General features: G+C 41.5%; 1 protein-coding gene across 1 annotated transcript in view; it reads right to left on the bottom strand.

Annotated features, from left to right (window-relative positions):
• The window catches only part of RAMP1 (receptor activity modifying protein 1), an 81,041-nt gene that overhangs the window by 25,817 nt on the left and 27,486 nt on the right, over positions 1–27,738 (bottom strand). Inside the window, exon 2 of the mRNA XM_070732256.1 lies at positions 671–806. Coding sequence (XP_070588357.1) covers positions 671–806 — 136 coding nt within the window. The remainder of the gene's footprint in view (positions 1–670; positions 807–27,738) is intronic.

Here is a 27,738-nt window from a genome sequence, read left to right as displayed (position 1 = left end):
TTTTTTTTTGTAAACACAAGTTTGATGGATATGTAAAGATTCCAATTCCTTCTTTTCCTCCTTCTCTTCATCTCCCTTTCTAAAATATTATTTTAAGCTGTTGGTTTCCCCTTCACTCAGACTATTACTTTTGTGAATTTGAAATGGGGGTTAGGTAAACATTTTTTTAATGTGACTTGCTGTAGCAGAACTTTCAAAGTACAGATAAAAGTTACTTTTCCACATAGTTGTCTGATTTTAAATTTTTAAATGCAATGACATTTTAAATATTGTACAAATAAATAGCAATATTTAGTCCAAGAACAAAAAACTGAAAAAAAAGTAAGACTGCAGCCTCACGCATGTAATGCTTGCCTCCGTCCCAGTTCTCTTGACATTCAGGCTACCTCACAGCCCTAACATTAGGCCTTAACTCTATCTCTTTTGGTATATTGCTTTGGATAAAAATTACAAGAAAGGCTAGATATCTGAAAGAAATTCCCCTACACTAATATTTGTATAGTCATCCCTCAGACGTGGTACTGAGCAAGGGGTTGGACTAATCTTGAAGGTCTCTTTTAATTTGGTCATTCTATTATGATCCAAATGTCTTTTACACCCACAATATAAGAAAAAGTAAAAATATAAAAGAAATAAGTTTAAAAAAACCTTTTGATTATTTGATACTTACTCCAAAGTCTCATCCCAATCGCACCACAGTGTCTTCCTGAGAGTTTCCATATCAGATTTAAATTTGTTGAGGCAAAAGTCCTCAATTAATTCTCCATAAGATTCATGGCATGCAGAGACCATAATAAAATGATGAGCTAAAATAGAAAGAGGAAAGTGAAAAAGATTTTTAAAACAAGATAAGATTGCTTGATTAATGTCAGTATAAAAATTAACAGTGGAAGAATAATCCCAAATAGATCTCTTTCTGTCATGGGAAAATTGTTGTTTATTCTTGAGTAAATAATCATTTTAGAGAAATGAAACATTACAGGTAGACCTCTACAATCACCAAATGTTTAATAAATGAAAATGCAGCAACTGAAAACATCACAATTTTTCCAAATTTGACTGTATGGAAATATTAGTTACCGTATTAATATTACTCAATAGGCTGAATAATGTAATAAATCAATAAACAAATCTCTCAGAATTGTTCAAAAATCTAGTACAAGGAACATTCCCCAGACATTCCAACCATCTCTGTCCCAATTGTTTTCAAGCTGAGAGTGAAGAAGTAACTAGGTGAAAGACTGAACTCTTGACACATACTCAATCTGACATACCGTAGTTAATTACAGATATATATATTAATTCCTTAGAAGTTTTGTCTTGAGAAGGGGTGGATTTTCCCATGACACCATTAAAAAAGATCTGTCTGTTCCTGTGCTGGCTTCTCCCTGTTAGTGTGCTGCAAAATCTGCTTTGTGGAGGTGGTGAAGCTAAGGAGAGGTGCCCTGTAAGGTCTCAGGAGAGAACGCAACTCTCCTGTCAAAATCCAGGGCTATTTCTTTCTCACTTTATGCCACAATGGGAAGAAGAGCCAGCCTAACATGGCTGCTACAAAGTTGGGATAGCAGATGACCATCTAAGCACAGTGCAGGAGACCTTGTGAACAGTGTGTGAACTGGGTGAGAAGAATTCTTTCTATTCAAATTTTAACCCCAAAGAAATATGGAGGAACTATTAACTTAGAGCTTATTTGTTAAATAGAAAAAGCACCTTGGAAAGTAATTAAGTGATTAGCAACCAGAAGGGCACATGGTCAGAGAGAGAGAGGAAACCATTCATTCTTTAAAAATATAGCCATTTTAAAATGCTGGAACTATAGACTTAAAAAATTAACATTGCTTTTTCACTTGAATTTGAATGTGTTGGAATTATTTACTTACAAAATCTATTCTGCTTTTAGTAACTGTTTTATAATTAATGATCAGCTAGTAAACAGAATTTAAATTAAATTTAAGTGAAGTGTGTCACCTGCTGATGAAAGGAAAATTACAAATTTGGAAATAGTCAGTGTAACTACCTATTGAGGCTTTTGACAATCTCTGGGACTATCTTTATGGAACTGACTGTTTACTTATGGGCAGGGCCACCATCAGGAATTTTGGGGCCCCATACAGCCTATGTGTCTGCCCCCCCCCGGCCATTTTAAAACTACTGCCCCCAAATCCCGTGCCATGCCCACCATGGCCACACACCCTGGGCAAGCCCTCTCCCGGCCCTTCCTTTCCTCCCTCTTTTCCTTTCCTTCCTTCCCTTCCCCTTTCTCCTTCTTTCCCTTCTTCCTTCATTCCAACCAACCTATCTCTTCTTCCAGTTTCCTTCTCCTCCCTCTTCCCCTTCCTTCCCCTCCGTCTTTCCCTTCCTTCCCTCCCTATTTTTCCTTCCTTCCTTCCCTTAGTGTCCTCCCGGCCCTCTCTTTCCCTCCCCTCCCCTCCCTTTCGCCGACGAGGGCAGCCCGTAGAGTCACACCCATCCCGGGCCGAGTTACAAGAGCCGCAGTAGGGCAGGGAGCGCCCCACTCGCTTCGTTCCCGCAACAGGGCTCGGTCGGGAGCCCGCTGGTCAGGGCTCGGTCACCGCCACCAGGAATCCAGGAAACCAGGGTCAGGGGTCTCTGGGGCGTCGCACCGGGACGGTGCCTGGAATGTCGGGCACGCAGGCTGACGCGCACTCTCCCCATCCCCTGCTGCCAGCCCAACCCGGAAAATTCAAAGTAAGAAAAACCTTCGCTCTTACTTTGAATGTTTTGGGCAGCCTTTGCCGGCCGGCGGCCCCCGCTGTGAGAATGCCTGCAGAGAAGACAGAGGCGGAGCGGGCGGGCGGGCAAGGGCAGCGGCGAGTAGCCAGGGGGGCGCGAGGGGGCTAGAGGCGCGGGGGGGCCGGGGCAGCCGCGGCTTCATGCGCGCCCTTGGAAAAGGGTGCATGGGGGGGCCTTTTGGGGGACGCTGGTGCACGCGTGTGAAGCCTACAACTTGCGCTTATGTTAAATTTTGTTTCTTTCCTAAGCAGCCCTCTGTGTAAAAAAATCAATTTGGGAACGACTCGTTCCCAAATGGATTTTTTTACACAGAAGGCTGCTTAGGAAAGAAACAAAATTTAACACAAGCGCAACCACCACCCCAAAGGGGCTCCTACCTTCGCCGCACGCTTTATTCTGGGACTGGAGGACCGCGCTGCCAAAGGCTCCGTCGGGGCTTCGAGTCCTGCCTCACGAGGGCCAGAGGGCCCGCCTTTTTCGTTGGTAAGGCAGGCGGCCAGCAGGAGAGGGCCGGTACTGCGCATGTGCACCAGGAGGCCAGCGGGCAAAACCGGCCCCCCCTCATTGGTCAATTTTGCTGGGCCCGTGACGCCACTCCCAGTAGTACCGCCCTATCGGCGGCCCTGCTTATGGGACATAAAGAATTGGGACTAGTGCATCCCTTTAAGGGTAGCTGAAGGACTGAATAATTAGCTTTTGGACTGTGGAATTTCGATGGAGATGGAATTTCTTTTTCAAAATCTAAAAGACACTATGGAGAAAGTATTTAAGGAGTTTATGGAAAAAATGGAAAATGACATACGAGGGATGAGGAGAAAAGACCAAGACCCTCAGGAAAGGGAGGAGTCAACAGAAGAAAGGAAAGGAGAGGAAGAGGGCAAAGAGGAGACAACAATAAAAATAATAGTGATTGATAAATTAAATCAGGGGTATATTTTATAATACACTAAGAAAGTTGGAAGATGTATTAGAATGGGAGACAGTTTTGGGTAGAAATCTTAGAAATTAGGCAGTGGAAGAGAGGAGAGGCAGGAGTAATATCTAGATTGACCATCCAAAAAACAAACTTAGAGATAGAGATCTAAGAGAGGAACGTGGAAAGCAAGTAAAAAAAAAGCATAGTAATTAGAGTATTGAAGTGGACAAGAGATGATGGATAGGTGATCTTTTTAAAAATCATTGCTTTGCTTTGCTTTTCGTTCTCTGCCTCTTTTGCTTAAAGCATATCAATTAAAAGTATTGAAGCGGACAAGACAATGGATGGATGATTTAATTTGTTTTATGTTGTTCTGATTTGCTCCTTCCTTCCTTCCTTTCTCTCTCTCTCTCTCTTCTTTTTTCTTTTTTTAAGATAGGTAATGTGATTAGACGTCAGAAAGGAAAGAAAGGAAAAGTCTTTTAATAAAGGTGATATGATTAAAAGCTAGAATAGGTGATAAAAATAAGAAAATGGGAAATATCAATGTATTCATTTTTATATAATAAAATGAAAGCAATAATAAGAGACTGAACAATGATAGATTGCAATCTAATACAAATGTATTTTACTTATCAGACATATATAAGTTGATGGAATGTGTTGTGGTTGGCTCTAGGCCAGCTCCTGCCCCAAGGACTGTATGTGGGTGGATGTGGGTGAATCCTCCCAGTGTCAGAGGCCTGTTTTACTGCCGACTGCTTCGGACAGCGAAGCAGCGTCGGAAGCAGGGAATGATTGTGAAATGGGACCCTCAGAGGGGGTCATGGCAGGCAGCCCATTAGGAAGTAATTCATCCTCCTCCTTATCTTCGCTGGACTCTGATGAAGAAGCATTCCTTGACGTACGCAGGCGAAGGGCCATGAATAGAAAAGAGCAGCTACGTAGGTATTACAAGAGATAAGAGAGTTCACCTGTGGTTGGGTGTGGTTCAGCTAATTAGGGCTGCTGTTAAATGGGCACCGTGCCAGCCTCTCAGTGTGGAAGATTATCCGTTCGGGACAGTGGAAGTGGCTTTACTCTCTGGATTCTCCAAGGATTCTCTGTGTTTTGCTATCAGGACTCTGAACGTTTAAGTCAAACGTGTGAGTTGGAAAACGTTTGAAGGAGAGTAGCTGTGACTTATTCACAGCTACTTGTTAATTGCTTTGTGTTTGTTTTTTGTTTTCTCACCGCATTCAAGTCTGTTTGCTTTGAAGGTGAGCCCTTTGACTACAAAAACGGTGTTTTGCTTCTATTTTCCTTTTGAAAAGACAGTGTTCTTGAGTTTTCAAGTGTGTGTGTCTGCTTTTTCTACCTTTGCATTTAATTAGGGGCTTGTGCCGAGAGCCCGGCAGAACAGAATAATCTTCCACCCTCAGACACACACCCTTCCAGTTTGGGTAGTTTGCTCCTGCTTGTTTTTTGTTCCTGCCTGCTTTTGTTTTTCTTGCAATTGGTTTACCATGGCTGCTAGTGTGGCTGAGATGCAGGCTGTGTTTGGGGCACTGTGGCTGGAAATACAAGTTTTGACGCAGACAGTGCTTCAGTTGCAGAACCAGGTGGATGTGTTGTCCCAGCAGCCTGCCCCCCCAGGTTCAACCAACGACTCCTGCTCCACAACCCCTGCCACGGAGGAAATGTTTCGTGGCCATGACTGAAAATTTTTGGGGGCGACCGACGCATGTTTTCAGCCTTCCTCAGCGAGGTGCAGCTGTTTATCAATGCACAAATGCTACATTTTCCAAGGGATGCAGAGAAGGTTGCATTCCTCTGCAACTTATTGGCCGGCCCTGCTGCCTCCTGGGTGTCTCCACTGCTGGACAGAGATGATCCGATATTGCAGGATTATACCGCTTTTTTCACCCAGTTACGACAGCAGTTTTCGGATCCGGTGTAGAAGCAGGGTGTTCCCCCTACAGTATCTGATTCCCCGATGTCGGTTCCCATGCCCTTGGTTCCTCAGCCAGCCGTTCATCCGGGAAATGAGGGAAGTCCGGCTTGGTGGCAACGCTAGGTCGGGCCAGTATTCAACCTTTCCAGGATTCTTTGGCTCATGATCCCGGAACAGACCGACACCTCACACTTGCTGTTCAAATCCATGTAGATCGTCATACTTGGCTCTTGCCCTCGTGGATTTGGGGGGCACTACAAATTTCTTGGATGAGGCTTCCGCATAGAGACATTCATTGCCCTTGTGTCCTGTAGAACCTCTGCTGACTGTGGAAACGATTGATGGGCAAGTGTTGTTGTCCGGGCCCATCTGAGTCCAGACGTTGCCGGTGCGGAGAGGCATCGGGACTCATGAGGAGGCTCTCCAGTTCTACGTCACAAGGGGCATCCATTTTCCTATCGTTCTGGGGTTGTCGTGGTTACGTGCACACGATCCTGATGTGGTGTGGTCTCAGAACATTGTCACGTTTTACAGTCTGCAGTATATGGACCATCACTGTCATGTTTGCGCAGCTCAAGGGCCCGGAACCCCCGCAGCAGTTTTACCTGAGTGCCTCACGGACTTCGCTGATGTGTTCAACAAAAAAGATGTGGATCAGTTGCTGCCACATCGACCTTATGACTGTGCCATTGAACTATTTCCCGATGCCAAGCTGCCGGCTGGCCACTTATATTCTATATCTGAACCTGAATTGACTGAAAAAATTTTCAAGTCATGAGTCATTTTTATTTGTAGTATTTTTTGGTTTCTTTTGGTTCTCGTAGTGTCGTATCTAAGACCAGTTCTTGTGAAACCTGTAGTTTTTTCTTCTTTATTATCTGTGTTTCTCCCCCTTCTCCACTGGTGCCCCCCCTTGCTTCATCTGTGCTCTTAAGTTCTATCTGAAATTGATCAATCTTGTCCAACCTGCTTTATGTAAAGAAAGATCTTGCTTGGTCCACACTTTCTATCTTCACTTTCATTCCTTGCCAAGTTAAGGCAAGGCCTTCTGGTACCAACCGTCTAAAGATAATATTCTTTTTGATTAAAACACTTGTGAGGAAGTAATATTCTCTTCGACTTACTCTCTTAGGAACTTGCTTCAAGATCGTGATTTCTTTTCCGTTACATTTAAAGATCTGATTTCTTGCCTGTCTCAATATATCATCTTTAATTATTCTCCTTGCAAACTTGATGTGCACTCTCTTGGTAGATTATGGCATCTTACATATCCAGTTTGGACTCTGTACACTTCGTCTATTTCTCTTATCAATTCTCCTGGATCAGCTTGTAAAATTTCTCCTATTTCTCCTATTACTTCCGCCAATTTTGCCGATAGATCTTCATCTCTTTCTTCTTCAGTATTTTGAAATCTTAGGCCATGTGATGCTGATTGAAGTTCGAGGTTGGTAATTGCTATGTCGAAGCCTCTGCAGGCTACATAATTATGATCTTCGTATTCTTCTACCTTTTGTCCCATGTCTTGAATTTTTTCTTCTGTTGGTTTAATTCTTTTTTCACTTTCTTGTAAATTTTGTTGTATGACTTTCATGTTCCCATCCATTTCAGTCATGCTCCCTTTTACTTCTGCTATTTCGGTTTTGAGTTCGCCAATCTCTTTTTTGATCTCAGCTTTCAACGTACCCATCTCATTTTTCATCTCTTGCTTCATTTCTTCCCAATATTTTTTCACTTCTTCTTTGTTGGTTTCAAGTTGAGTTTTTATCTGAGTTTGTGTCTTCTGCATGAAATCTTGGCTGCCTGCTAATGTGTCTTGAATAGACTGAAGGTTTAGTTCTGTAGGTGCCTTTTCTTTCTCCTTTTCCTTTTCCTTGGCTAACATTGTTGTGATTGTCCTTTGTTGTAGTGGTGATGATGTTGGAGATACTTTGGGTGTAGGGGTTGGAGTTGAAGTAGCTGCTTGCTTTCGGATTGTTGTTGTTGTCACCGAAGTTACACTTTGTGCCCTGTAAGAACCTTTCATATCTCAAAATTTCTACCTTGCTTTACAATTTTTTAAAAACAGTCTCTTATTGTTCACAATTAAGAGAGAGAAGAAAAAAGAAAAAAAAAGATTTAAAGTTTATAGCGCTAACAATAAAAAATATAAAATTAAAAAGGGAAAAGGAATATAGAGAATATTAATTCAATTTTATTAGCAGTTTAAAAAAGAGAGGACAAAAGAGGAAGCAAATGTAATTTATTAAAAAAGAAACAAGAATTAAAAAAGGAGAAAATCAGTCTCTAAAATTTTGAAATCCAAAGGTTATGAGGGGGGACCAGGTAGAAAAGGAGAGAGAATAAAACTTCTAACACATATTGTTTTCCTAATTTAATTAATTAATAAAAAAGAAAAGAAAACAAGAATAATAGAGAAAAAAGAAGAAAAAAGAATATTAAAATTATTCAATCCAAAAATCTATATATCATATTTAAAAAGAAGGAATAAAAAGTAGAGTTAAAAATGTAAATATGTAAATACAGTATATGTTTTTTAAAGGAAAAAAGAAAGGAAAAATATCAAAAATCCAAAAATCCTAATAAGTCCAAATAGTCCAAATATAAAATAGGAAAAGAAAAAAAATTGAAACTGTTATGCCTGAATATCAATATCCAAAGATGAAAACTCCAAAGCCAATATCAAATATAATGTTTATAAAATCCAAGTTAGAATAAAAATAAGTATTTCTTATTATTATCTTAAAAGAAAAAGAAAAAAAGAAAGGAGATCCTTGCGCCTCTGATGTTCAGTTGGAAAAATAGTCCCTTATATATCTCCTATACACGAATTCCAAATGAAAATAAGGGATAAAAATAAAAATAAAAATTTCAAAATTTATTCCAAGTGATTAAAAGTTCATTCAAATAAAACAATTTATAAATCAATCCATTTAATTCAGTTAATTTGTTCAATTCATTTTAAATAGTCCAATCTCAACGTTCTTCCAATTTGTCTAATTACCAATCCAATCGTTTATTATAGTTTAAAAAATAAAAATAATTATAAAAATATAAGTATCAGAAGACACAATATAGTTTTAAAATTTTAAAGAAAAAATAAAAAATAAAAAAAATACGAGATTGTTATACAGTCACTTACAGTTAGTTTGCTTTGTTTATGTTTCGCCTTTTGGTCTGGGATCTTCTCTTCTCAGATTATAAACGTTGGAATACCAAGGGATTACCTTGAGGTGCTATCAATCTTCTTTTTTCTGCTGATCAGGTTCTCCGTAGACTTCTTAATTCTATTTTTTACTTCCTTCTTGTGGCAGCTGCTATGGCCGTGCCCGGGCAGCTGCCCGGGCGCAGTTCTTCGTGAACATAGCTACGGGGCTTTCCCTACCCCCCGGGGTGGTGGCGATCCGTCTCGGGGGATCCGGGAGACCCCCTGTCCTGGGTTGACCCCTCCGGGTGCCAACAAAGCGCAAATCGCGCCCTATGATTGTAGAAAAAGGTGGTGCGAAGATGGAGCTGTGCCTTTGCACACCTGATGCGGTCGAGCTCAAACCGTAAGTCCGTCTGAACCTGAATTAGTGGCCCTCAAAGACTTCATAGACAAGAATCTTGCCAAAGGATTTATCAGGACCTTGACCTCGCTTCTGTCAGCGCCTGTCAGCGCAACCACTATCTGTTGCCGTTGATTCCTGAGTTATTATTAATTTTTTTAAATTGATTTTTATAATATAAAACACACACACAATATATTACATATAACATGTGCTCAGTGATCCCACCACCAGACAATCAATCATACCCCACCACCAGTTGGGGGTATTTCTTGTATAAATCAGTTAAACCCAAGAGTGAAATATTTATTTACATATCATAGAGTGATTCCAATTTGTTTCTTATAGCTTGGTCTCGGATCCTACTCGCCATGTATCGTCTTACCTTGTCCCATCGCCCCATCAGCTTTTGCAAATCAGTTTCATTAATCAAATTCATCCTTTTATCCATAATCTCGAATTGAATGTGCTTCACCATATACCTATACCAATTTTGCATTGTCCATTTTATTGCATCTTTCCACCCCAAGACTATTACTGCCTAAGCGCTTTCTATCACTGCTTGTTTTATTTCTCTGTATTCTCCCATCTCACTACTTTTTACTAATACTGCCATTTCCTTAGTAATCGTACATTTTATATTTAATATTACAACTTGGGCGTCCCCCTTGATCCACAGCTCACATTAGATAAATATCTTTCAGCTGTGGCGAGGGGGACGTTTGACCAGAATTGCCTGGTACACCAGTTGCGGCCATATTTGGACCAGGAGTCACTGTTCACAGTCACTCATGCCCTCACCACCTTGAGGCTCGACTACTGTAATGCTCTCTACATGGGACTACCTCTGAAAAGTGTTCGGAAATTTCAGATCGTGCAGAATGCAGCTGCGAGAGCAATCATGGGCTTCCCTAAGTATGCCCATGTTACACCAACACTCCACAGTCTGCATTGGTTGCCGATCAATTTCCAGTCACAATTCAAAGTGTTGGTTATGACCTATAAAGCCCTTCATGGCATCGGACCAGAATATCTCCAGGACCGCCTTCTGTCGCACGAATCCCAGCAACTGGTTAGGTCCCATAGAGTTGGCCTTCTCCAGGTCCCGTCGACTAAACAATGTCGTTTGGCGGGGCACAGGGGAAGAGTCTTCTCTGTGGTGGCCCCGACCCTCTGGAACCAACTCCCCCCAAAGATCAGAATTGCCCCCACCCTCCTCGCCTTTCATAAGCTCCTTAAAACCCACCTCTGTCGTCAGGCATGGGGGAACTGAGATATTCTCTTCCCCCTAGGCCTATACAATTTATGCATGGTATGTTTGTGTGTATGTTTGTTTTTTAAGTTAGGGTTTTAAAAATTATTTTAAATGTTAGATTTGTTATATGTTGTTTCACTATTGTTGTTAGCCGCCCCGAGTCTATGGAGAGGGGCAGCATACAAATCAAGTAAACAAACAAACAAACAAACAAACAAACAAACAATATTCTATTAATATCTTCTTGCACTTTTTGCCAAAAGTTCCCAGAGCATATGCATAAACACTCCTTTATCTTGGCACCCATGCCAACAGATACCTTTAACGTTCTGCTGAAAGTGTGCAAGTTGAACGGGTGTGTAATACCACTTAGGTAACATTTTCCTTCTCATTTCCCTAACTCTTGTGTTCTTGATTTTCCTTATATTCTCTACTGTATTTTCCATCTCTTGCACCTCTGCTTGTATCTCATTTTGCCACCATTTAATCAATCGTTGTATCACATCCCCTTCTGCCTTCACTAACATCTTATATATATTACTTGCTTGCACCTTAGTACCCTCAGTTTTTTCTCTTATTATTTTCTCTAACTCTATCTCCTCCCTAAATAGTGCTTCTTTATTCTCCCTTTCATTCAGATATTTACATATTGCATTTATTTACAGCCATCTTCCCTTACCCAACCACCAGTCTATATGATTTCTACTTGGCCTCCCATCCTTCTCATATAACTGTTCTATCTTAGTTATCCCTCTTGCCTTCAACTCTCCTATACCCCTATTTAAATTTATTTCATTATCTTTATTTATTACATAAATCGATGACACTTTTGATTTATATAATCCTATTTTCCCCTGCCATTTCCCCCAAATTTCCATAGTCCTTTTCATGGGACCTATTAGTTTATTTAAGTCGCTCCTATTCCACTTTATAAAGATTAATTCTCTATTCTTCATCCCGTTTATCTGTTTTTCCAGTTTCATCCATTTATTCTCGAATAATTGCAACTCCATTAATCTTTCAATTTGAAATGCTTCCCTATACAGCTCCAAACAAGGAATTCCCCATCCACCCTCTTTTTTGTTCGCTATTAACCACTGTTTTCTTATTCTTGGTCTCTTATTGTCTTCAACCCAGTAATTAAGTTTTTTGTCCCACTCTCTAAACTTGGAGCAGGTAGCCCCCCCACTCCCGACAGTACCTGAAACAGATACATCATTTTGGGAATTATCATCATTTTCAAGACTCTTATTTTACAGATCCTCCTTAGCTTTTTCTCTTTCCAGCTCTTCATCTATTTCAACATTTTCCTCCATATTAATCTATAATTCACCTCCTCAATTTTCGCTGGATTTCTCAATAACCAAATTTCCAAGTATTTAATTTTCTTTAGTCCTAAATTCAACCCTGATTCTTTCTTAATTTCTATCTGCTCTCTCGGACCTGTATTTAAACACATAATCTCTGATTTTTCCATATTGACTGACAATCCTGATTCCTGTTTAAACTTTTGTAAAATATTTCTTATACCTTTAATCATCTCCATCGGGGTCTGGGTCAATATAATTGCATCATCTGCAAATAGGTTTAATTTCATTTCTATTTCCCCTATTTTGTATCCTGCCCAAGTGTTGTCTTGTCTTATCTTATTAGCTAACATCTCTATTGCTACGGTATTACAAATAACATTGGAGATAAAGGACATCCCTGCTTGGTGCCATTTAATATTTTAATTTTCTGCGTTCTTTGTCCATTCACCCTTATATACGCTTCATTCCCTTTATAAATCTCTTTTATAATTTTACAAAATATATCCCCCATATTTAATTCCTTACATAGTTTATATAAATAACTATGGTTAACTTTATCAAAAGCTTTATAAACATCTAATTTCAAAATTCCTAATTTCCTTTTAGTAACAGTAGCATGGTGCATCACATTTATTACATTTCTAATTGGTTCACTTATTTTCCTTCCCTTCGCAAATCCGTATTGACCTCTTCAATTATTTTTGGTAAAATATTTTCAAGTCTATTTGCCAATATCTTCATAAATATTTTATAATCTTGATTTGCCAAGCTGAAAGGACGGTAAGACCCAGGCTCTCTTAGATCTCGAACCATTTTTGGAATAGTAACAATCTCTGAAAGCTTCCATGTCTGTGAGATATCATGAGTCACCGACTTCGCTGCCCCCGCCCCGCCCACCCCTTCGGCACCACTTAGGTTAGCCTTCCCCGTCAGCCAACATGAGCGGTAAGGAAGGGACCATTGTGGCCGGGCGGGGGGCGCCGCTTTCTTTCTCTTTTTCCCGCCCCTCCCAGCCCAGCCCCCTGGGCAGGGAGGGGGAGAGATCCGAACGGGGGGCAGGGCGAAGCAGCGTGGAGCAAAGGGAGGCTGAAACCGCCCCAGAATTGTTACCCCTCCCCCGTTCGGATCTGCCCCTCCCCGCCCGGGAGGGGCGGGAAAAAGAGAAAGAAGGCAGCACCCCCCGCCCGGCTACGATGGTCCCTTCCTTACCGCTGATGTTGGCTGACGGGGAAGGCTAACCTAAGTGGTGCCGAAGGGGTGGGCAGGGGCAGCGAAGTCGGTGACGAGGCAGCCTAATCCCACCGGTGACTGCCAAAGGGAAAGTTGGGGGGGAAGTGAAGAAAATGGAAACAGATTACGAAAAGCTCGGTGGTGGTAATGGCACTCCTTCCAGGAAAACGCCTCCGAGTGAGGCTCTGCCTGGCCGGGAAGACTCGACCAAAAGGGGCTGGAGCGGCATAGCCGAGCACGCCTCCCACCCGGGGAGTCCTGCCCTTTCATCCCACCGGCCAGACAGGTTTTGGGTTTTTGGCTGGTGGGGGGAGGGAGTTAGGAAGGTCCTACTTCTCCCCCCCAGCCAAAAACCCAAAGGGGCGGGAATGAAGGGGCAGGACTTCCCGGGCGGAAGGCGTGCTCGGCTCTGCCGCTCCAGCCCCTTTCGGTTGAGCCTCCCCGGGCAAGCGGCTGCCTTCCGACGCAGCGGGGAACATCGGCGCGGGAGGCAGGAGAGGACCGGGCGACCGGAGAAGCAGCGCCGCCGCCACGCCCGGCTCGGCTTCCCTGGCTGCTTGGCCGGGGAGGCTCGGCCGAAAGGGGCTGGAGCGGCAGAGCCGAGCACGCCTTCCGCCCGGGGAGTCCTGCCCTTTCATCCCCGCTGGCCACAGGGGCGAGGGGCGGGGATGAAGGGCAGGACTTCCCAGGCGGAAGGCGTGCTCGGCTCTGCTGCTCCAGCCCCTTTCGGCCAAGCCTCCCCGGCCAAGCGGCCGCCAAGCGGCTGCCTGCGGCAGCCAGGAAAACCAAGCCAGGCGTGGCGGAGATGGCGGCGGTGCTGCTGCTCCGGTCACCCGTTCCTCTCCTGCCTCCCGTGCCAATGTTGCCTGCTGCGTCGGGCGCCACCAGCCCCGAGTCGGACACACCCTCGCCGCCACCGCCGCTGCCCCTAGTCGCTGCCCGCCCCGTCTCGCTGGAGGTCTAGCCGGAGCCTGAGCCGGGCCCGCTCGGCCGCGCCTCCTCGCCCGCCCAGGATGCTGACCTGCTGCCTCGCCCCGCGCCCGTCGCTGGCCCGATCCTGTGCCTCCTGCTTCCCCCCCAGCCAAAAATACAAAGGCGGTCTCCCGCCGCCCGCAGAGCAATGGGAAGCTGAAGCCGTCGGCGGTTTCAGCCTCCCTTTGCTGAGCCTTGTCTGTCATCCTGGCTCAAGCGGACGGTGGCAGACCGTCTTTGTGTTTGGGGGGAGGGAGTCAGGAAGATCTTCCTGCTCCCCCCCCAGCGAAAAACACAAAGACGGTCTGCCGCTGCCCGCTTGAGCCAGGATGACAGGCAGGGCGAAGCAGCGTGGAGCAAAGGGAGGCTGAAACCGCCGGCGGTTTCAGCCTTCCTTTGCCCCACGCTGCTTTGCCCTGCCTGTTGTCCTGGGAGAAGTGCTGGGGGGAGACGACAGCTGGGCAGCGGGGCTTCTCAGAGGCCTCCCAAACCCGAACTTCCGGGTTCAGCGTTCGGGAGGCCGACGAGAAGCCCCACCGCCCGGCTGTCACCTTTTAAAACAGCCGGGGGGCTTCCCAGCAGCCTCCCTAACACCGAACCCGGAAGTTCGGGTTTGGCGTTCGTAAGACGAAAAAAGTTCGTAAGAAGAGGCAAAATTTTTCTGAACCCCGGGTTCGTATCTCGGGTTGTTCGTAAGACGAGGGGTTCGTATCTTGAGGTACCACTGTATTATTAAACAGTTTCCCCAGGTACGGCAACAATACATTCATATACGTTTTATAAAATTCCCCTGTAAACCCATCCGGGTCCAGTGCTTTGGCTTGTTTTAACCCTTTAATTAGTCTAGCAATTTCTTCTTGTGTGATTTCTGCATTCAATATTTGTTTATCTTCTTCATTTACTATTTTCCCAACATTGATAACTCCTATATTAACCTGCTCCTCTTTATACAAATCCTCAGAATATTTGCTCATTATCTTCTCTAGCTGCTCTTTACCATATCTAACCTCTCCAGTACGGTCTCTCAGTGCTAATATACATGGTTTTTTCTTTCCTCTTCTTCGAATATCTTGCCATTTGTTACATTGGTTTTGTCTCCCAACTCAAAGTTTTTTGTCTCATCATCATTCTCATCTTATTCCATTGGATCTCATCATATACAGTGTTCCCTCGATTTTTGCGGGGGATGTGTTCCGAGACCGCCTGCGAAAGTCGAATTTCCGCGAAGTAGAGATGCGGAAATAAATACACTATTTTGGGCTATGAACAGTATCACAAGCCTTCCCTTAACACTTTAAACCCCTAAACTGCAATTTCTCATTCCCTTAGCAACCATTTAGATTATTACTCACCATGTTTATTAAAGTTTATTAAAAAATATTTATTAAAGGCGGATGAAAGTTTGGCGATGATGTATGACGTCATCGGGCGGGAAAAACCGTGGTATAGAGGAAAAAACAGCAAAGTATTTTTTAATTAATATTTTTGAAAAACCGTGGTATAGCCTTTTTGCGAAGTTCGAACCCTCGAAAATCGAGGGACCACTGATACCATCAATTGTTTCCTTTTCAATTTCAATAAACTATTCAAATCCCTGCTCTTAGTTAATCTTAGTTGCTCTTGTATCAAGTCTGTTTCCTTTATCTTCATTTCCCTTTCTCTACCCCACTTCTTTCTAATATCTGCTTCCATACATATACATTGTCCCCTCATAAAAGCCTTACATGCATCCCACACAATTGATTGTTTAATATCACCTATATCGTTAATTCTACAATATTCACATAATTCTGTCTGCAATTTATGTTTATATTGTTTAGTAGCAGTTACAACTGTATTATATCTCCAAATTCTTTGGTTGCATTCCTGACCTATTTCCAATTTTGCCAATAGTGGGGCATGATCTGACAACCAAATACTTTTGATATCTACTTTTTAAACTTGTATATTGCCCACTCTGTTCATTAATATATAGTCAATGTAGCTAAATGTATGATATCTTGTTGAATAATACATGTATTGTATTTTGTATTTGTATTTATTAGATTTGTATGCTGCCCCTCTCCAAAGACTCGGGGCGGCTCACAACAACGATAACAACAATATTATAATGGCACAAAGCTAATATTAAAAATAACTAAAAACCCTATCATAATTAAAAACCAAACAGCACATACATACCAAACATAAATTATAATGAGGCTGCGGGAGAGATGTCCCAAATCCCCCATTCCTGGTGGTATAGGTGGGTCTTAAGTAGTTTACGGAAGACAAGGAGGGTGGGAGCAGTTCTAATCTCCGGGGGGAGTTGATTCCAGAGGGCCGGGGCTGCCACAGAGGAGGCTCTTCCCCTGGGGCCCGCCAGACGACATTGTTTAGTCGACGGGACCCGGAGAAGGCCAACTCATTGGGACCTTATCGGCCGCAGGGATTTGTGCGGTAGCAGGCGGTTCCGGAGGTACTCTGGTCCAATGCCATGTAGGGCTTTAAAGGTTATGACCAACACTTTGAATTGTGACCAGAAACTGATCAGCAGCCAATGCAGGCCACGGAGTGTTGTAGATATGTGGGCAAATCTGGGAAGCCCCACAATGGCTCTCGTGGCCGCGTTCTGCACGATCTGGAGTTTCCGAACACTTTTCAAAGGTAGCCTCACATAGAGAGCGTTGCAGTAATTGAACCTCGAGATGATAAGGGCATGAGTGACTGTGAGCAATGACTCCCTATCCAAATAGGACCGCAACTGGTGCACCAGGTGAACCTGGGCAAACGCCCTCCTTGCCACAGCCGAAAGATGATGTTCCAATGTCAGCTGTGGATCGAGGAGGACGCCCAAGTTGCGCACCCACTCTGAGGGGGTCAATAATTCCCCCCGGCAGAACAGAATGTAGTAATTATGATTCCTTGTGTGTCCAATCACACTTGGCCAATAAAAATTCTATTCTAAAAAAAAAATAATCAAAGTATTATAGTAATCTAATAATACTATGAAAATCTATCTGAACACCAATGTATTAATTAATATATTTCCATATTTACTTTTCTATAATTTCATTCAACATTTCCAAGCTCAATTAATTTTCAGGCACTTAGCATTTACTATTATTCTTTCTGAAATTTCTCTGCTAAGATGGCGCCGACAAAGGTTGCCTCAGTGAAATGCTCTCAAACAGTTTCTTCATTTTCTACTATTCCCTGCAATTCTCAATGGATTTCCTACTCAAGAGACCATCTGCTAAGAATTAAGGAACATTTCTTTAAGGAGCAGTTATCTGCAACTTCACCCCCACCTGTCTTTACAAACACGGAGGAGATTTTAGCACAGGAGGAAGCCATTTCCCAGCAATCATGGATCACCCGCTTCCTTCCATGTTTCTTACCAATTTACGTTCACTTGCCAACAAGATGGATGAAATTCTGCTTTTAAATAGATGCAATTCTGATTTTCACAATGCATCTGCCCTATGCTTTACTGAAATCTGGCTAAACGAGGAAATTGATGCTAATAGTATGCATTTACCAGGCTTCCAAATTTTTCATGCAGAATTATCAGGGGGGGGGAAGGGAGGTGGCTTATGTATATACAGCAGTACCTCTAGATACGAGTTTAATTCGTTCCAGAAGGGAGCTTGTATGTCAAACAACTGGTATCTGGAACAAATGGCTTTAGACTTTGTTTTTCCCCTCCGAGATAACCAAAAGCAAGGATTCTTGCGCCACCTAGTGGACGCTTGGCTCTTATCCCGAATTTGAGCTCGGGTCTGGAACAGAAATTTCTCTCCCCTCATGGCTCGTATCTTGGAATACTCGCATGTGGAGCAGCTCGTATCTAGAGGTACTACTGTATATCAACAACAGCTGGTCTCAAGACATCATCATTATACAAAAAATCTGTGATGAAAACTTGGATTCTTTAATTATTAATTGCAAACTCTTTTATTCTCCTCATGAGATTCATTCCTTCTTAATATCTGCAATTTACCTCCCTCCGCAAGCATCTGTAAAAAAGGCACTAAAAACCCTAGCTGATCAGATTACGTAGGCTGAAGCCAAATACCCTGATTCACTGGCCATTATTTTGGGAGATTTAAACAAGGCAAACTTAAGATATGAGCTACCAAAATACTTTCAACATGTAAATTGTCCCACCAGAGGCAATAATATCTTAGACCATTGCTATATAACTGCTTACCGGGCCTTACCAAGAGCAGCTGTGGGCCACTCTGATCACTGCATGATTCACCTAGTACCTGCTTACAAACAAACCAACAATTAAATCTGTGAGGACTTGGATTGATGAAAGCAAAGTTAAAGCTACAGGCTTGCTTTGACTGCACAGACTGGAATATTTTTAAAGACACTTTTGCATACCTAGAAGAACTCACAGATACTGTAACATCATGTCAGCTTCTGTGAAGACCTATGTGTAGCAACCAGGAGCTTGCAAATATACAGTAACAATAAACCTTGGTTCACAGCCAAACTCAAGCAGTTACATCATTCCAAAGAGGAAGCCTACAGAAAAGGTGATAGAATGCTGTACAATCAGGCCAGAAATATATTAACAAGGGATATCAGAGCAGCAAAAAGGAACTACTCTGAAAAGCTAAAGAATCAATTCTCAACAAATGAACCAGCAAACATGTGGAAAATTCTCAAAAACATCACTGGTTACAGCAAACCACCTTCCCAAGCTGAAAGAGATCAGCAATTGGCAATGACCTGAATGTGTTCTACTGCAGGTTTGAAAAGAAACCACAACAACTTATCTGCACAACCTCCATTCCAGACACACCAACAACAGCTAAATCTTCTACAACTGAACCCATCCCATTGGGTTTACAACCCCTAGTGATCACAGAAAAGCAAGTGAAAGATCTATTTCACAGAATGTATCTTTCAAGGTATGGACAGACCATAAAAACCTCAAGGGCCTGAGGATCCCAGGAAACTCTCACCCAAACAGGTGTGCAATACTTTAGGTGGTTCAAATTTGAACTGAAATAAATCCCAGCAGGGAAGAACCTATTGGTTGACACTTTGTCCAGAAAGCCGCAGTATGAGAGTCAAAGAGAAGAGGAATTCCACTCCATTAATCCCTCCTCACCAAAAGGAGCAGCAGGCACTCCCCCATCAGAGGGGGGGGGAACTAGTAACCCCTGTCCTCACTAGAGGTCAAACCAGATGGTTAAATGCCCGGAGCCAGGAAGAGTGGACTGAAAAATTTAAGGCAGCCCTGCCTAACGATCACTGGCTTAATGATAACAAGGATATCCTAACCATGAGAGAAGGGTTGGCTTGGAAGGGGTCCAAGTTATTGTGCTTGCCAGCATTAGATTGCAAGTGCTCTAGTGAAGCCACAACAGCAAGCTGGGAGGACACTTTAGGTCCGTGAAAATACTTCACCTAATGCGAAGGCAGTTTTGATGGCCAAATATGAAAACTGAGGTGGAGGACTACCGAAAAATCTGTGCTATGTGCACAGCCAGAAACACCATCCAAGAAAACTGCTAGAACTCTTGCGGCAGGTGGCTGATCCCAATAAATCCTGGGAACAGATAGCAATGGATTTCATAGTGGAACTCTTAGGCAGTAAGGGAAATACAGTGGTCTGGATCAGGGCCGCCATCAGGAATTTTGGGGCCCCATACAGCCTAAGTGTCTGCCCCCCCGCCATTTTAAAACTACTGCCCCCCAAATCCCGTGCCATGCCCACCATGGCCACACACCCTGGGCAAGCCCTCTCCCGGCCCTCTGAGGTCAAACACAGATGTGGCCCTCAATGAAATTGAGTTTGACACCCCTGGCCTAGAGGCTAAATCCTATGAACAAGGGCTAAGAGAACGAGCATGTTTAGCTCAACAAATAGAAAACTGAGGGGGAATATAATAGTAGTTTCCCAATCCTTAAAGGGCTGCCACAGAGCAGATGGCATCTATTTATTCTCCATGCCACGTGAAGGTAGTACAAGAAGCAATGGGCGGAACCTCACCAAGAAGAAATGCAATCTGGAAATAAGGAAAAACTTGGGACTGGGCGGCATATATATAAAATAATCCCTTCTTTTTTATTAAAAGAAATTAATGATTTTAAAAAACCAAAATCCATTACTATTAAAACTAAAACAACCAGCAAAACTATTAATACAAACAGGTGAGGGCTGGGGGTTTTTCTGTTATTATTTAAGTGCTTTTACCCTATGCTTTAAATCAAGAGTCACTTCTCTCTCTGTTTCTCTCTCTTTTCTGTCATTCTCTGCCTCAATCATTTTCTCATTTCTCTTTTTTTCTCCCCTTTTTTCTATCATTTCTCTCTCTCTCTTCCTTCTACTCTTCTCTCTCTCTTTCTTCCTCTCTCTCACTCTCTTCCTTGCTCTCTCATCTTTCTTTCTTTCTTTTTCTTTCTCTCTCTCTCTCTCTTTCTCTCTCTTGCTTTCTTCCTCTCTCTCTCTCTTCCTTCCTCTCTCATCTCTCTCTTTCTTTCTCTCTCTTTCTCTTTCTCTATCTCTCCCCCTCTTGCTCTTGCTCTCACTCTCTTGCTCTCACTTTCCCTCTCTTGTTTTCTTTCTCTCTCACACTCTTTCTCTCTTGTTTTCTTTCTCTCACTCTCTCGTTCTCTCTCTCTTGCTATCTCTTTCTCTCCCCCCCTCTCTCTCTCTCACTTTCTCTCTATCTTACTCTGTCGCTCTCACTCTGTCTCGTTCTCCGGAGGCTGGCGAAAGTGATTTTAAATGTTGGGCGCGCGGGCCGGCGCGCGCTCTCCCCATCCCCCTGCCAGCCTGCCCGGAACATTCAAAGTAAGAAAAAACCTTCGCTTTGAATGTTCCAGGTGGGCTGGCAAGGGGATGGGGAGAGCACGCGCCGGCCTGCGCACCCAACATTAAAAATCACCTTCGCCGGGCCCCGCTGTGAGAATGCCTGCCCCTCCTCTCCTGCAGCCCCCTCGCTGAGAGCCTGGGACAAAAGCGCTCTCGTCGAAGGGACTGCGAGAGCATTGGGGTGGGCGTTCCCGCTGCGGGAGGAGCCACGCTCCAAGGTGGGAAGCGGAGGAGAAAGAGAGGCGGATCGGGCGGGCAGGCAGGGGGCAGCAGTGAGTAGCCAGGGGCGCAAGCGGGCTAGAGGTGCGGGCAGGGGCAGCCGCGGCTTCGTGCGCACCCTTGGGGGCGTTTTGGGGGGCGCTGCCGCAGGCATGCGCAGCTACAGGGAACGGTGCTGGGCACAATGACTGCTGCGGGTGCCAGGGGGCCGGCACATGATGGTGGGCCAAAACTGCCCCCCCCCAATTTTTCAATTTGGCCTGGCCCCTGACACCAGTAGCAGTAATACTGGCCTATCGGCGGCCCTGGTCTGGATGGTCATCAACTTGTTCTCCAAGCAAGCCCATTTTATCACTTGCTCTGGATTGCCATCCTCCGGACACCCAGTAAAATTGTTCTTCAAGTACATCTTCCACTTGCATGGAGCCCCAAAGAGGATAATTTCTAATAGAGGCATACAGTTCACCACCACATTCTAGAGACAGTTCCTATGTGCAATTGGATCCACCAAGGACTTAGCTTGGTGTTTCATTTGAGTACCAACGGTGCTGTGGAAAGGGCCAATGCAATGGTGGAACAATATCTCCATTGTTATGTAGATTACCAACAAGATGATTGGGGGGAACTACTGCTACCATTTGCAGAAGTAGCGTATAACAATGTCGTATATAGCACCACTGGCTTGACCCCTTTCCAGATCACCAGAGACCAAGAGTTCGTTCCCATGCCAAAACTACCCACAGAAGAACCCACTTTCATGTCCCTGGCTGAATGGGAGAGAGAGGCTGCTGAGGCTTCTCTGGGCAGTAGCCCCGGAGGTGAGGATGCGAGCTTTGCTGTGGCAGGAGAGGAGAAAGACAATATCAGCTGCTCTTTCCTGGAGAGAACCTCTTGCCAAGATGCCTCCTGGGGCGGGGTTCATTATGATCTGCATTGGGATAGTGTCAGGGCTCCCCCTTTTGCCACATGACCCCACACACCTGAGATGTCTAGCCTGCTGCCCTACCATCCGTGTGGGGACTCAGAGCCCATGTTAGAGCCTCCTCCTCCTCCTCACATAAAGCAGCCTCGCTTGCCACCTGTTCCTCCTCCTCCTGCTGCGAAGAGGGGCAGCAGCCAGGCCAGTTGCCATGCTTTTTGCCCTCTTTTCAGGCTGAAAAGCTGCTGGACATTTTGGGGAGAGGAATTGCTGCTGAGTGCTTTCCCTCCTGGTGGAACTTGCTCAGCGGATTCTTTCGTGCCCCCTTCTGTCTCTACCAAGGGCTGCCCGCTTCTGAAGTCTCCCCAACCTGGGCAGTTAATAGGTTAGAAATATAATTGGTGTTGTACTTTTTGAAGGAGCATTAAGGAGGGATTTTAATTAAAAGAAAAATATGTAACTGGATGACAAAATTAGAAAAAAAACTTTTGCAACTTTTTTGATGATTGATATTACTAACAAAACACTGCATTTTATTCATGGAAAATTAGATGGTACACTGTATTGTTTGAATGTATGTGGAGAGAAAAAATTGAAAAAATTACACCACCACCCCAGCCCCTCCAAAAAAGTCCTTTCCTTCTTCGGAGAGGGGCGGCATACAAATCTAATAAATTATTATTATTATTATTATTATTATTATTATTATTATTATTATTATTATTCCTCCGTCCCTCCATTCATTTCTCTTTTTTTAGATATTTTTATTAATTTTTTAAAATGTAGGACAAAACGACACAAACAACATTTAACGGGAATTATCTGAAATAGAAACAATACTTTGGGAAGAATATTCATTTTAATTGTAGTAGGAAGAATTTCTACAATTAAAAGATAATTGTAAATTATTCCATGTTTCCAAATCTTTTTTAATTTGGCCTAAGAATTTTATATAGTTATCATTTTTAAATGATACAGCTTTGACAGAAATCCAAATACCTAAGTATTTTACTTATCTTTCTCATTGATTTGTCTGTAAGTCCATCATGTTTTTTGTGAGTATTTGTGTCTTTTCCTTATTAATTTTCAAACCTGCCACTTTCCCATATTCTTCTATTAAGTATATTAGTTTTGATATTGATGTCAGGGGGTCTTCTATTATAAAAATAACGTCATCAGCAAATGCTTGGGCTTTGTAAGTTTCTTTTTTAATATATAATCCCTTTATATCATTTTCTGTTATTTTTATTAATAATATTTCTAATGTTAAAATAAATAATAATGGTGATATAGGGCAACCTTGTCTAACTCCTCTTTGTATTTCTAATCTTTCTGTTTGTTTATTATTTATTATAATCTTCGCTGATTGATTGGAATAAATAGCATCAATTAAATTAAAGAATTTGGTTCCCACATTCATCTTATTTGATTGCATTTTCATAAAAACCCAACCCACATTATCAAATGCTTTTTTAGCATCAAGAAATATTAGTGCCATTTGCTTTTCAGGATGTTGTTCATAATATTCTAAAGTATTTATTATTACCCTCAAATTATTTTTAATTTGTCTTCCTGGCAAAAATCCATTCTGATCTTGATGTATTATATCATTTATAATGTTTTTAAATCTAAGTGCATATATTGAAATGAAAATTTTATAATCTAGATTTAATAATAAAATTGGTCTATAATTTTCAATTTTTTCTTTTTCTGTTCCAACTTTATGTATTAATGTTATTAAAGTTTCTGTCCATGATCTAGGTAGTTTACTGTCCGCTATTATCTTATTGAATATCTCTAACATATTTGAAGAGAGTATATCACTATCTAATTTGTAGAATTCCGCAGGTATTGCATCGGGGCCAGTGGCTTTATCATTTTTTTGATTTTTGAAAGATTGCTGTAATTCAAACATTGTAAAAGGTTTATTAAGTTTTTGTTGAGGTTTATAGAACATAAATAATCAAAGACTTCCTTTTCTTTTATTTCTTCTTTTTCATATATTTTTAAAATAAAATTCTAGTACTATTTCCTTCTTTTCATCTATTCTGTGTCTTATTACACCTTTACTATCTAATAGTTTTTTAATAATTTTAGATTCTCTTTCTTTTATTTTTCCTGATTTATTTGCATGTTCAAAATAGTCTTGTTTTGCTCTTTTTATTTTTTCAGCTATTTGTTCTTGTTCTATCAACTTTATTTTGTGTTTTATTATATCCCTCTCATTTTTAACTTTGTCATGTTCATTATGTTGCATTTCAAATTCTATATTTTTAAATTCTTCCACTAATTTTTGATATTGTATTTTTTTCTCTTTATTTTTATTTTTTTGCCATATAAGAAATTGTCAGGCCTTGAATGTATGCCTTTGTTGTATCCCAAAGATTTTGTGGGGTTGTATCATTGTTTTTATTTATTTTTTAAAAAATTCCAATTCTTTTTCAATCCATTCTTTATATAAAGGGTCACGTAAAACATTTCTATTCATATGCCAATTATTAGGTTTTTCCTTACCTTTCCAATATATGACTAATTGATTATAGTCTGCCCAGCTATTGGTTTCTATTTCAATATCCTTAATCCATTTCATTATATGTGCTGGTGCCCAGGCCATATCTATTCTTGTCCAAATTTTGTGGGGTTTGAATAAAAAGTGTACAGTGATCCCTCGATTATCGCGGGGGTTACGTTCCAAGACCTCTCGCGATAATCGATTTTCCGCGGTATAGTGGTGCGGAAGTAAAAATACCATCTGCGCATGCGCGCCCTTTTTTCCATGGCCGCGCATGCGCAGATGGTGGAGCCAGGGAGCGACGAAAGTGCAACTAATATTAGATAAACATCTACAGTATCTAAATAAATAAAATAAACATCTCGCCGCTCGTCCGTTCGCCCGCCCACCCACCTGCCGCTCGCCGCTCGTCCGTTCGCCCACCCGCCACTCGTCCATTCGCCCGCTCGCCGCTCGCCCGTTCGCCCGCCCGCTGCTCGCCGCTTGGCCATTCGCCCACCCGCCGCTCGCCACTAGCCTGCAGTTTGCCCGGCCATCCGCCGCTCGAGAGCAAGAGGGGGAGAGATAGAGAAAGAGAGAGAAGGAAAGAAAGAAAGAGATGAGAGAGGGAGGAAGAGAATGACAGGAAAGAAAGAGACAGAGAAGTGACTCTTGGTATGACGTCATCGGGTGGGAAAAACCGTGGTATAGCAAAAGAACCGTGGAGTATTTTTTAATTAATATTTTTTGAAAAACCATGGTGTAGCGTTTCGCGAAGATCGAGACCGCAAAAATCGAGGGATCACTGTATTGTTTATTTTGTGGATAGCATTCATGCCATATATCTTTTAACAATAATTCAGTACTCATTTTCCAAAAAGTTGTTGATAGAATTACCTTTTTTTTCTTTCCCTTCCTTTTCCCTGAATAATCCATTTGACTATCGGAGATTGCGTTAAAATCCCCTACTACTATATATATATATATTTTTTAATAAACTTTATTGATTTTGAATAAAAAAGACATACAGACTTACAAACATTTAAACACATATTAGGGGTTACAATTACCCCTCTTTTCTTGAAGTCAATTTTTAATACAGAAAAAAGGATAAAGTCTTAAGTCTTTAAATCAGACTAATATTCTAATTGAAAAGAAGAACTTTGTTTATATATTCTAATAAACATAAAATTAAATTGGTAAAAAAAAAGAAACCAACAACACTAACAACAGCAAAAAATGTCAATAACATTTAATTATATTCATACCGTTTTCTTTACCTTGTTTTCAACTTATTCTTATCTATCCATATATAAAGTTTATCCCAAACAATGTAAAAGTCAGATTCTTCTTGATCATTAAGCCTTCTCGTCATCATATCCATCTCTGCACAATCCAATATTTTTTTAATTACATCCTCTTTTTTGGGGATATCTTCCCCTTTCCAATTTTGTGCATAAAATATCCTAGCGGCTGTTAAAATATGTACAACCAGAAAAGAAATATCTTTCTTATATTTCTGTTTAGCTATTTTCTATTGATAATTCAATTATTTTGTCATGTAATTCTTTGTAAAATTGTTTTTGATTATCATTCGGTGTATATATAGATATAATAATAAGAGGTTTTGGTTCTAAATCTAATTTTACAATTAAAATTCTACCTTCACAATCACTGTATACTTGTTTTGACTCTATTGTTTCATCAATATACATTGCTACACCTCTTTTTTTTTGTCTGCTAAGCTTGTATAGTTTCCCTAATTTTGGTTTATTAAGTAATTGATTTTTTAATATGAACTTCTTGTAGAATATTTGTGCTCTTTGTGTTTTGAGTTTGGTCAATATTTGATTTCTTTTCCTAGGGTTATTCAATCCATTCACATTGACGGAATTTTTTAAAAAATCTTGTAACATCTCTATTTATAGTATTTTTTGGTTTCTTTGGGCTCTCTCAATCTACTACTTAAGACCAATTCTTGTTGAATTTGTGGTTGTTTCTTTCTAACATCTTGTATTTCCTCCCTCTCTTTATAGGCAGCCCCCTGTTCCTCTTCTTTATATTTAGGTTCTTTACGTGGTTGTTCAGTTCTATTCAATCCGCTTTGCACAAAAAAAGTTCCTGCTTCTTCTACATTCTCTATCTTGATCCTCGCTCCTTGCCAGAATAGAGAGTCCTTCTGGTACTAACCATCGGAAAGTTATATTTTCTTTTATTAATACAGTAGTAAGGAAGTAGTACTATATTCTCTTCTGCTTTCTCTCACTCTTTTTGGAACTTGTTTTAAAATTATAATATGTTTCCCTTTATACTTCAGAATTTGAGTTCTTGTTTGTTTTAGGATTTCATCTCTAATTATTCTCCTGGCAAACTTGATATGAACTTCTCTTGCTAGATTGTGTTTCCTTGCATAGCCTGTCTGGACTCTATAAATTTCATCTATTTCTCTTATAGGTTCTTGTGGGTCCATCCATACTATTGCTCCTATTATCTCTGCCATCTTTGCAAGTAAATCTTCATCCTTCTCTTCATTTATGTTTTGAAATCTCAGTCCATGTGAGGCTGATCCAGATTGGTTATTGCTTCATCGAAGCCTCTGTTGATTACATAACTATGTTCTTCGTATTCTTTTGTCCTATGTCCTCTACTTTATCTTCTATTGTTTTCATTCTTTTTTTATTCTCCTGTAATTTTTGTTATATGACTTTAATGTTTCCATCCATCTCTTTCATGCTTCCTTTCACTTCTCCCATTTCAAGTTTAAGATTACCCATTTCAACTTTCAGGTCTCCCACCTCAGTTTTCATTTCTTCTAGATATTTTTTTACTTCTTCTCTATTTGTATCCATTGAGATTTGGGTTTTTGCATGAAATCTTGAATAGAGGCCAAGGCATCTTGTATGATCTGAAAGTTTGGTTCTGTTGGAGTTTTCTCTTTTTCTCTTTCTTTATCCTTGACCAACATTATTGTTATTGATCTTTGTTGTAATGGAGATGGTACTGGAGATACCTTTGGGGTGGAAGTTGGGGTGGATGTCTGTTTTTTTGCTGTTGTTGTAATAGTAGTCGTACTTTGCATCCTGCAAGCACCTCTCATATCTCAGATTTGTAATCTAACATCAGATTAATAATACAATATCTTAACTTGCACTCTATTATTCTTAAAAGTAAAATTATATTATTTAAAGCAACTATAATTAAACTCAATAATAATGCAATAAAAGCGATGTAATAAATGGACTAAACAATAAGAAGGAAATACAATAATAAAATAATAATAAATAATAAAATAATAAGACTAATATGAAAAGTGACTTAACCATTGCATCTTCAATTGTACAAAAATCTTCCTCAGCCTCTGATATTAATACTACAGA

The sequence above is a fragment of the Erythrolamprus reginae genome, chromosome 1 (genome assembly GCF_031021105.1).
Source record: "Erythrolamprus reginae isolate rEryReg1 chromosome 1, rEryReg1.hap1, whole genome shotgun sequence".
Lineage (NCBI taxonomy): Eukaryota > Metazoa > Chordata > Lepidosauria > Squamata > Dipsadidae > Erythrolamprus > Erythrolamprus reginae.
This window is presented reverse-complemented; position numbering and strand designations above follow the sequence as displayed.